Here is a 12,049-nt window from a genome sequence, read left to right on the forward strand (position 1 = left end):
TGTTTAAAAATAAAAGTAAACCCTTTACAGATTCAAATGATTTATTGCTCTTATCTGTATGAACAAAAAAGTAATTTAAGTTCGTTTCGTCGTTATGATGGAAAAATGTCATCTAACACACCGGCGTGTTTGTCGACCCCAGAGGAGATAGATATATATATATATATATATATATATATATATATATATATATATATATATATATATATATGAGTAACGTAAGGGCAGTAAATAAACATGTGTTGCCCTGAAGGTTTTAATTTCACCTCTTCTATGTTTATTTATTTATTTATTTATTTATTTATTTATTTATTTATATTTTTTTATAAAAACAGAAATGCTATTAATCGTGCGTTAATAAAATAAGTGCCGTTAAAATTAATTTGCGTTAACGTGTTATTAACAAAATAATTTTGACAGCCCTATTAATATATTAAGAAAAAATAATTTCTAATTTTGTTACCTAATGAATGTATCCAGGCTGAACATCCACCAAATAAAACACAAGCAGAGAAAAGATGATGATGATGATGATGCTGATCAGGGATGTCTCTGTTCTCAGTCATGATTACATCACTGATTTCCTCTGTCTCATCTACGTTTGCCATACTAGTTGCCTTCTGCCTTGCTCATTGTTAGCTTCTTAATCTAGCCTACGTCTGTAGTTCGTGATAGCCAGGAAATGATACAACAGTGGTAGATTAAAAAAGATAAGCAATGACAGGAAATAAGTCAATGGGCTGAAAACAGTGCACAGTGAGAAGAGAAAATATTGATCATGTCACAAAATAGATTAAAAATAATGTAAGGAGTCTATTTTGAAAATGTAAGAAGTAGAAACTACAGATATTTGTGTAAAAAATGTAATAAATAAAAGTAAAAACTTGTCTGAAAATAAATAGTGAAGTAAAGTACTGATACCAGAAAAATCTACGTAAGTACAATAACAAAATATTTGTACTTCCTGCCTCTGTAGGCACTGAGAAATATTTTCTCAGCCAAAAACAACAAATCTTTTTGCAATGCTTTGTATGTCAAGTTTAATTGCTTTTCAATATTGCACTATACGTTTAATGGCCCTAAACAAGTCTAAAAGAGCTAACAGGAAAACAATGGCAGGATGTACACGAACTTGTCATGAAGTGGCCTGCAGACAAACAAAATAGCTCTTCCTGTAAAAAACAGGATACTGCTCTGTGTGTATCTGTAGGTAGAGAGGGAAAAAGGAATTCATCGCTGAGACAAGGTACTAATCGCGGTATTTTCTCAAGACACTATTGGGGCCAAGCCTTACTGACAGCAAGTTTGTGCTTGTTTTTTAGTCTCAGTAAAATCCAAACGTTTCTTTTTTATTTCTCTTTTGTTATAAAATAATTTTGTATTTGTATTTTCAGGCCTATGCCTTTGTTTGATTTTATGATTATCACTCAATTGTATGGTTTTTTGAGTGTTTTAAAAGGTGCCTTTGAATAGAATGTATTATTATTGTGTAAAATTATTATTATTATTATTATTATTATTATTATTATTATTATTATTATTATTATTATTATTATTATTATTATTATCCAGAATAGGTTTTAGACTAATTCGCTTACCGGCCAACTAATAAAAAAATTGATAGTCTTCCCCTACAATTCAATAGAATTTACAAGAACACCACTGTAAAGAACTTTAGCTTATCTGAGTCAAGTTTTAGAAAATTTGTGTGAAACAAACAAGTTGGATATTATGACTGCTCTTGCAGCATTTGCGCCATCTTCTATTTCCATCTCTTTCCTGTGCTTTCATCCTCCAAGACATTGTTTATCAGATATAGATGTGTTCTCCAGATGGAATTGTTTTCCTAAATGTAACGGAATCGCCAGCCTACACTATAAATACATGTTCTTTATGGGAGAAAAGTCTTCCTGCATCTACAGTTGGAAGAACAGTAGAAACACATGATGTTAATCAAATGTTTTTTATGCTTTTGTGAGTAACTCAACTGATTTTAAATTATTACAGTTAAATAATTAATTTGTTCTATTACTTAATACTAATGTAAACCTTAGCAGGCATAAGTCAATTATGATGTTATTACCAAAGCTAAATCAACAACATGTCAGTTAGATCCAATTCCAACTAATCTATTGAAGTAAGTGTTACATACTAATGACCTGTTTTTAGCTTCAGACCAAGGCTTCATCTCACTGTTAGTTTTACTAGATCTTAGTGCTGCATTTGACACTATAGATCATGATCTTCTTCTAGATCGCTTACAAAATTACATTGGCATTTAGGGACAGGCATTAAGCTGGTTTAAATCCTGTCTGATCGTTACCATTTTGTAGACTTAAATGGAGAGCTATCCAGGTTAATGCTAGTAAATTACGGCGTGCCACAAGTTTCAGTTCTAGGACCCCTGCTTTGCACAATATACATGCTTCCCTTAGGAAATATTATTAGAAGGCATGGAATTAGCTTCCACTGTTACGCTGATGATACCCAGCTATATATCTCATCAAAACCAGGCGATACAGCTCAATTGGCTCGGATAACTGAGTGTATTAATGAATTAAAAGACTGTATGACCCATAACTTTCTACTATTAAATTCTGATAAGACGGAGATTTTGTTTTGTTTAAGTTTTGTTAAGTTTCGAATCAACTACAAACTACTGCTTCTTACTTACAAAACAATAAATGGTTTAGCTCCCATGTATCTATCCAGTCTTCTAACATGCTACATCCCACCACGCTCCTTGAGATCTCAAAACTCCGGACTTCTAGTAGCTCCTAGAATAGAAAAGTGCACTAAAGGCGGTAGAGCATTCTCACATTTAGCTCCTAAACTTTGGAATAGTCTTCCTGACAGTGTTTGGGGCTCAGACACACTCTCCCAGTTTAAGTGCAGATTAAAAACTTATCTTTTTAACAAGGCGTACACATAACATACGTCACATATCATAAACTTGTGCTCCAATACATCTGATCAAATGCACATTATCAACTTGTGCTGTTAATATCATGAACAGCAGCTACGCTAATTTCTCTCCACTGCTTCTCTTTCTCTACCCATCCCGAGGAATCCTGAGGTTGCTCCAGCCCCAGTAACGTCCCACCTCATGAAGATTATAGACCTTTAAAGAAGTAGATGCCGAACCCAGCCATTAGGAAGGCACAAGCTAGTGCACTCTTAGTGCCAGTCCCAAGCCCGGATAAATGGGGACGGTTGTGTTAGGAAGGGCATCCAGCGTAAAACATGTGCCAAATCGAATATGCGGATCACAAATAAGAATTTCATACCGGATCGTTCAAGGCCCGGGTTACCAACGACCGCCACAGGTATCATTGGCAAACAGGGTACCGGTGTAAATTGGGCTACTGTTGGCCGAAGGAGGAGAAGGAGAGGAGGAAGACGTCTACAGAGATGGCAGGGAAAGGAGAAGTGTAGGAGAGTGAAGGTTCGGGCTGGTACTTTAAATGTTGGTACTATGACGGGTAAAGGGAGAGAGGTAGCTGATATGATGGAGAGGAGAAAGGTAGATATGTTGTGTGTTCAGGAGACCAAGTGGAAAGGGAGTAAGGCCAGGAACATTAGAGGTGGGTTCAAACTGTTTTATCATGGTGTGGATGGGAAGAGAAATGGTGTAGGGGTGATTCTGAAGGAAGAGTACAGTAAGAGTGTAGTGGAGGTGAAGAGAGTTTCTGATAGGGTGATAAACGTGAAGCTGGAAGTTGAAGGGATGATAATAAATGTCATCAGTGCCTATGCACCACAAATGGGTTGTGAGATGGAGGAGAAGGAAAGATTCTGGAGTGAATTAGATTAAGTGGTAGATGGTGTAACTAGGAATGAACGAATGGTGATTGGGGCAGACTTTAATGGGCATGTAGGTGAAGGAAACAGAGGTGATGAGGAGGTGATGGGTAGGGATGGTATTAAGAAGAGGAATGTGGAAGGGCGGATGGGGGGTAGATGTTGCTAAAAGGATGGAAATGGCAGTGGTAAATACGTATTTTAAGAAGAAGGAGGATCATAGGGTAACGTATAAGAGTGGAGGAAGGTGCACACAGGTGGACTATGTTCTATGCAGGAGATGCAACCTGAAGGAGATTGGAGCCTGTAAGATGATGGCAGGGGACAGTGTAGCTAGACAGCATCGGATGGTGGTCTGTAGTTTGGTTTTGGATGCGAGGAAGAAGAGGAGGAAAGTAAGGATTGAAAGAAGTATAAGATGGTGGAAACTGAAGGAGGAAGAGTGTAGTGTGAGGTTCAGGAGAGGTCAGACAGGGGCTTGGTGGTGGTGGTGAAGAGGTGCCGGATGATTGGGCAACTACTGCAGGAGTGATGAGGGAGGCAGCTAGAAAAGTACTTGGTGTGACATCTGGAAATAGAAAGGCAGACAAAGAGACGTGGTGGTGGAATGAGGAAGTGCAGGAGAGCATAAGGGGAAAGAGGTTGGCAAAACAGAAGTGGGATCGACAGAGTGATGTGAAAAGTAGGCAGGTGTACTAGGAGATGCGGCAGCAGGTAAAGAGGGATGTGGCGAAAGCCAAGGAAAAGGCATATGAGGAGCTGTATGAGAGGTTGGACACTAAGGAAGGAGAAAAGGATTTATACCGATTGGCCAGGCAGAGGGACCGAGCTGGAAAGGTTGTGCTGCAAGTTAGAGCAATAAAGGATGGAGAGGGAAATGTGTTGACTAGTGAGGAGAGTGTGTTGAGAAGGTGGAGGGAGTATTTTGAGCAGCTGATGAATGAGGAAAATCAGAGAGAGAGAGAAGGTTGGATGATGTGGAGTTGGTGAAGCAGGATGTAGATAGGATTAGTAAGGAGGAAGTAAGAGCAGCGATTAAGATGATGAAGAGTGGAAAGTCGGTTGGACCAGATGACATACCGGTAGAAGCATGGAGAGGTTTAGGAGAGATGGCAGTGGAGTTTTTAACCAGATTGTTTAACAAGATTCTGGAAGGTAAGAAGATGCCTAAAGAATGAAGAAGGAGTGTGCTGGTACCAATCTTTAAGAATAAGGGATATGTGCAGACCTGCAGTAACTACAGGGGAATTAAGTTGATCAGTCACACCATGAAGTTATGGAAAAGAGTAGTGGAAGCCAGGCTGAGAGAAGAGGTGACCATCTGTGAGCAGCAGTATGGTTTCATGCCGAGAAAGAGAAAGAGTGGTGTTGGACAGGTTGACGGACGAGGTCAGACAGGAGTCTCCCTGGACTATGATGTTTGCGGATGATATTGTGATTTGTGGTGAGAGTAGTGAGCAAGTTGAGAAGAGCCTGGAGAGGTGGAGGTATGCGCTGGAGAAAAGGGGAATGAAAGTCAGTAGGAGTAAGACAGAGTACATGTGTGTGAATGAGAGGAAAGGCAGTGGAGTGGTGCGGTTGTAGGGAGAAGAGGTGGAGAAGGTGGAGGAGTTCAGGTACCTGGGGTCAACAGTGCAAAGTAATGGAGAGTGTGTTAGGGAAGTGAAGAAAAGACTGCAGGCAGGGTGGAGTGGGTGGAGAAGAGTGACAAGAGTGATTTGTGATAGTAGGGTATCTGCAAGAATGAAAGGGAAAGTTTATAGAACTGTGGTGAGACCTGCGATGTTGTATGGATTAGAGACAGTGGCATTGAGTAAAAGGCAGGAGGTGGAGTTGGAGGTAGCAGAGCTGAAGATGTCGAGGTTTTCTTTTAGAGTGATGAAGGTGGACAAGATTAGAAATGAGTTTATTAGAGGGACAGCCCATGTAGGACGTTTTGGTGACAAGGTGAGGGAAGTGAGATTGAGATGGTTTGGACATGTGCAGAGGAGGGACATGAGTTATATTGGTAAAAGAATGCTGAGGATGGAGCCACCAGGTAGGTGGAAAAGAGGAAGTCCAAGGAGGAGGTTCATGGATGTGGTGAGGGAAGACATGCAGGTAGTTGGTGTGAAAGAGGCAGATGTAGAGGACAGGGTGGTATGGAGACGGATGATCCGCTGTGGCGACCCCTAATGGGAACAGCCGAAAGAAGAAAAGATGAAGAAAGAAGTAGATGCTGAACTCGCAAACTTCCTGTACCATCTATAAAGTCTTTAAACAATACAGAACACTGAAGAGTGAGAACTAACATACAACTAATACTAATACATAATAACTAACACTAACAACACATCACACTCTTGATGTCACCCAAATGAAGATGGGTTCCCCTTTTGAGTCTGGTTCCTCTCAAGGTTTCTTCCTCATGACATCTAAGGGAGTTTTTCCTTGCCACAGTCACCATGGCTTGCTCATCAGGGATAAATGCACACCATTCACCCTAATTGTTGATCTCTGTAAAGCTGCTTTGAGACAATGTCTGTTGTGAAAAGCGCTATAGAAATAAACTTGACTTGACGAATTTGAAAAATATAATAGTCACCTTTTAATTTTCCACATACACTGTGCATTACTGTATACAAGCAAAAACTTTTTTATAGGCACTATAATCTAAGATCAATTTCTACATTGCCTGTCAAAAGTCTGGAAATACCATGTTTTTGTTTATATGCAAGAAAATAGGTAAAAGGCAAAAAACACAAGAACTTGACAGTGAACAACTGGAAGGAAATTCTTTGGACAGATGAGTCCAAATGTGACATTTTTGGCTCTAACAGGAGAACTTATAAGCCCAATTCCAATTGGATGCTGTGTAAAATGTAAATAAAAGTAGAATGCAGTGATTTGCAAATCTCTTAAACACATATTTTATTCACAAGAAAACATATCATATGGTTAAACTAAGGAAATTTACCTTTTTACGAAGAAAATAAGGTAGTTTTAAATTTGATTGTTGCAACATGTCTCAAAAAGTTGGGGCCATATATGTCTGGGAACTGAGGAGACCATTTGCTAGAGTTTTGGAAGAGGTACATTGTCCAATTCATGTCTCATACAGGATTCTATCTGCTCAAAGTTATATATATTTTTTTTCATGTTTTTTGATTTATGATACACCAAATGTTTTTTGGACTTGTGAACTGAACACATAACAAGCAAGATGGTATCACTTTAGTCAAGAAAATGCAGCATCCATTGTTTTTAAAAATAATTTTAAATTGGCTAACCACAGACCATTCCTCAATCCATTTTAGCCATTTTGTTCACATATGGCTCCTTCTTTGCATGATAAAGCGTTTACCTGCATTTATGGATGACATAGGAAACTATGTTCAGAGACAATGATTTCTATTGGGGTTTCTGAGCCAATGCAGTATTTTTTGTAGATTTACAGAATCATGATTTTAATGTAGTGGGCCAGAAAATCATTGATTTTTACCCTTGTCCCTTATGCACAGAGTTGTATGTTAGGCAGAGAACAAGTGGTTCACACATACAAGAGGGTTTTACAAGAGGCATGGCAAAGTATTTCATCTGCCCAGATGCCAAGAGTGTGTAAAGCTATTAATCATGCTAAGGAATAACATCTGTACATTTATATATTTGTTTGGTCAAATGAAATCTTAATACCTAATATTACCTAGATTGTTGAATTTCCCCACTGTGGGACGAATAAAGGTATATCTTATCTTATCTTATCTTATCTTATCTTATCTTATCTTATCTTATATTATCTTAAAATACAACAAAAGTAACAGTCATGTGTCAAGTGTTTAAAACACTTTTGACAGTTACTGTATTTCATATATTATTTCATTATGTCAATATTATCTGGGTCTATATAATAATGGATATATAACTTAATTTATTGTCAGTTTTTTTAGTTGTGGGTGTGTTTATATAATCATTTATAATATTTTAAAAAAATAAAATAGAATAAATCAAATTAATGCAATACACAGTAAGGAGTGAGTAGCTACAGTGGCACTTTGCTAACTCTAGTTTTTTTTTCTCCATAATCCTGGCATTGTTGTGCATGTTTTTAAGTTTAATAATAATTATTTAAAAACTGCACTCAAAGTAGGAGGCAGAGATTAAACAAAAAAGAGATTTTACTATGTTCCACGCAATAAAAGTATTGCATGTGTATAAATATTGCATATTGCATTTCAGTACAAATACGTGTACCGTTACACCCCTAAAATGTAATTATTAAAAAGAAAAAGCCAAACTTTCCTCTGACAGGCTTGAATGTGATTGTTTGTATATTTATACCTGTATCCATTCCCTGGCAGAATCTTCCGATGGTGTCCAGCCATTTTCATAGTAGTTTAATCTTGAACGGAAAGGAGACCAGCTGGGATTGTACTGAGATGATGCAGTAATTTTCTCATTAGTTATTTCACCAGATTCCATTCCCAAAGGAGACAGGCACTCATCTGTAACACACCCAAACACATTCAGTCAGCAATTCTTAGACTGATGTGTCTTTAAGGAACAAATATATAATCTATGCAGCTAAAATAATTAGTACATTGTTTTTCCACCAAACTCCTCTGCTCATAGTTTTTTAACTTCTGCTTGGAATATTTCCAAATATTTTTAAATAATGAACTTAAGCCAGGTTAACAGGTAACCATTATTACAACAAATTATGCCACCTGGTCCCCCACAAATGTCACACATTCTAATATTTTGCTGGACTGCCTTTTGCTCTGATTGTGGCATGCCTTTTCTGTGGTCAAGTGTTTTCTGTGGTCAAGTCTCAGAAATTGATCCTGAGGGTGTGTAACAGGTTTTTATTAAGGATATCTCTGTAATTTGCTCCATTTAGCTTTCTCTCAACCCTGAACAGTTGCCCAGTCCCTGCTGCAGAAAAACACCCCTACAGCATAATGCTGCCACCATCATGCTTCACTGTTGGGAAGAGCACAGGTGATGAGTGATGCCTGATTTCCTCCGAATTTGATGTTTAAAATTGAGTCCAAACAGTTCAATCTTGGTTTCATCAGACCAGAGAATCTTGTTCCACACATTGTGGTAGTTCATCAGGGGTCTGTTGGCAAAGTCCATGTTTGCTTCTATGGATTTTGCTCTGATCTAACCACTCTGCAAAAAAGCCAAGATTGGTGGATGGCTGCGGTGATGGTTGTCCTTATAGAAATGTATCCCATCTCCACACAGGTTCTCTTTAGCTCAGTCAGAGTAACCATTGGTCAACACTCTTACTGTAGATTGTGTCAAGGATGGACACCACCAAAACAGTTTGTGTAACAGAACACGTTTTTATTTCCTCCTTCTTGTTTCTCCCTACCTGTCTTCCTCTCTCTATTTCTCACCTAACCCCCGAAAGCCTGTCTACTCTTTAAAGGGCTATGCCACATTTATCCACTCTACCTCCCTCCCCTTAAGCTAATGATTAACAACTGAGCATTCAAACATAACATTCAAAACTAACTGGAGCATAAGAACAGCATGACATGGAACCGTATGGTTACAGAAGGAAAGCAGAAGAATAAATGTCCTCAACCAGTGAAGTAATCCTGATAACGTGGTTTGGGGTGACTGACCCCTTCCTGAACGAGTCATTGAAGGCTGGGCAGTGGGGGCAGCAGTGGCAGATGCTTCACTCTGAGATGGCAACAGTGCAGATGACTAGGGGTTTATAGGAGGTGAAGCTTGTGACAAAAGGATATAATATTCACACTCCACAGGTGCAGGCTCCTGAACATGGAGAAGGAGACGTGTCTTCCCTGAGATGTTACCACATAGCTGTTAGGCTATAGAAAGTGTCCTCAGGGGCATTTAGCGTTGTGTCCAGGTCATTAACTCAGTTTGAATTATGGTTTCTAAATTAGGCTGCAGTTTGTTTTGGATAGTAATCACGGCTTTGGGAGCGAGGTGCTGTTTTAAGTGATGGAACTGATCTACAGCACTTTGCAAAATGGTTCCATTTACCACAATTGTTGCACTGTTTCTGGAAAGCAGAGCACTTAAGTGGGAGTGGTATCTGTTACAGTTTATGCAGCACATGCAGCCTAGTATTTTAGTTCTTTCGTGCTCTTCTCGGACTGTTCCTGTAACAAACATATATTAACTGCGGAGTCTAGCGTGAGCTTTTTTGCGGAGCAGCTGTTTGCACACGCAGTCACTTTCAATCCCACAAATGACGCGGTCGCGTATTAGCTTATCTTTTAAAGTTCCAAAGTCACATTTTTTGTCAGTATTTTCAGTGTGGAAACATACGACTGAATAGACTCACCAAGCTTTTGATTGGTGGTGTTAAAGACGTCTGTCCATTTTTATATTCTTTGTGGTGGGCAAACATAGTTCAGCAAACTTTTGTAGTAATACATCAGGATCTTCTGTCTTCTTCCTCAGAGAATGTGAAAGCCTCAGATTTTTCCACCGCGTCGGGACCTGCTAAATTCAGCAGGGTATAAGCCTGCACTTTCTTTGATTTGTCTGACAGACTGGCATTGCGATATATTCACCATTCCTTTTTAAATTTGCTTCAGCTGTGAGCTATGTGTGCAACGAAAATTAGTGGATCAATACGACGGAGACCTTGAGTCATGTTGTAACACTTCTGACACCATGTAGATTGTGTCAAGGACGGACACAACACCAAAACAGTTTGTGCAACAGAACACGTTCTTGTTTCTCCCTAGCTGTCTTACTCTCGTTCTATTTCTCACCTAACCCCTGAAACCCTGTCTACTCCTTAAAGGGCTATGTGACATTTAACCACTCTATGCTTACTAAGGCCCTTCTCTCCTGATTGCTAAGTCTGGCTGGACAACCAACTTTTGGAAGAGTCCTGGTTGTGCCACACTTTCCATTTGTGAATGATGAATCATCAGTGCAGCAGCAATGTTTTTGTAGCATGCCCCAGATCTGTGCCATGCAACAATCCTGTCTCTGAGCTCTGCAGGCTGTTCCTTTGACCTCATGACTTGTTTTTTCTCTGATATGCATTTAAAGTTGTGAGGCCTTGTGTTGTGTGCCTTTCTAAATCATGTCCAAACTGTGCTACTACGGTTTATTAGTAAACCTTTATTACCACTTTATCCATTCTTAAAAGCGTTATACAAATAAAAATGAATTGAATTAAGGTTGTGGAAGACAGTTTCATGTCACAGGTCATACAAGAATGTAAGCCTGAGCACAGCAACAAGAGATAAGGTAGATATATCAGCAAAGCTTTTCAAAGCAGTCTGGCATTTCAAGATGTACTGTTTACCCAATTTTAAAAAAAAGCACAGTGAATCAGGCGATGTTGAGAACCATAGATGCAGTGGTTGGCCAAGAAAGCTTAATGTAGAAGATGAATGATGCATGATGTCCAGCAAAGCCATCATCAGAGAACCAGTGGGACCCAGGTATACTTATTTATTGTACAGAGAACACTGGCCAAAAGGAAGAATTGGTCTCCATGAAAGAATTGTGGCCAAAAATAGAAACCTCCAACCAATGTGGAAACAAGGCTAAATTATTTAAAATTATTTTATCACAAAAAAACATTGGAACTGGAGTGCAGGTGCTCTGGCCTGATGAGTTAAAATCTGAAATATATGGCTGTAGCAAATAAAACTTTGCAACAGTGTGGACATTTGCAACATGGTGGAGGTTCCTTGCAAGTTTGGGGCTGCATTTCTTCAAATCGAGTAGGAAATTTGTTCAGAATTTATGACGATCTCAATGCTGCAAAATACAGGCAGATATTTATCATCCATTACCAGTAGAGAGGTGACTAATTGGCCCCAAAATTATTCTGCAGCAGGACAACATGTCAAATTATACAGTCATTGTCATTAAGAACTTTCTGTAGCATAGAGAAGTACAAGGAGTTCTGCAAGTAAAATTTCTGGCCCACACAGAGCCCTGATTTCAACATCATCAAGTCTGTTTGGGGATTACATGGAAAGACATAAGGGTTTGAGGCAGACTACATCCATGGAAGATCTGTGGTTAGTTCTCCAAGAATATTGGAACATCCTGTCAGGTTCCTTCAGAAACTGTGTGCACATGTACCATAGGATTTGATACAGTTGTTCAGGCAAAGGGTAGTCACACAAAATATTATTTTGATTTGAATTATTGTTTCTCTTCCTTTTTCTCTTCCACTATGTTAATTAATAAACTATTAGCACTTCTAATTTTGAAAGCATTCTTACTCTACAGCATATGTTCACACATCTGACAC

At 38.8% G+C, this 12,049-nt stretch overlaps 1 protein-coding gene and 1 long non-coding RNA gene across 3 annotated transcripts in view; one reads left to right on the forward strand and one right to left on the reverse strand.

Annotated features, from left to right (window-relative positions):
- The window catches only part of LOC310717772, a 162,486-nt gene that overhangs the window by 70,355 nt on the left and 80,082 nt on the right, over nt 1-12,049 (forward strand). The gene's annotated exons all lie outside the window — the stretch shown is intronic.
- The window catches only part of LOC310717488 (neuropilin-1a-like), a 90,165-nt gene that overhangs the window by 65,229 nt on the left and 12,887 nt on the right, over nt 1-12,049 (reverse strand). For both annotated transcript variants that reach the window (XM_083525616.1, XM_083525615.1), the window contains exon 6: nt 8,119-8,282. In XM_083525616.1, the coding sequence (XP_083381742.1) occupies nt 8,119-8,282 (164 nt within the window). The remainder of the gene's footprint in view (nt 1-8,118; nt 8,283-12,049) is intronic.

The sequence above is a fragment of the Silurus aristotelis genome (assembly GCF_946808225.1).
Source record: "Silurus aristotelis genome assembly, chromosome: 22".
Lineage (NCBI taxonomy): Eukaryota > Metazoa > Chordata > Actinopteri > Siluriformes > Siluridae > Silurus > Silurus aristotelis.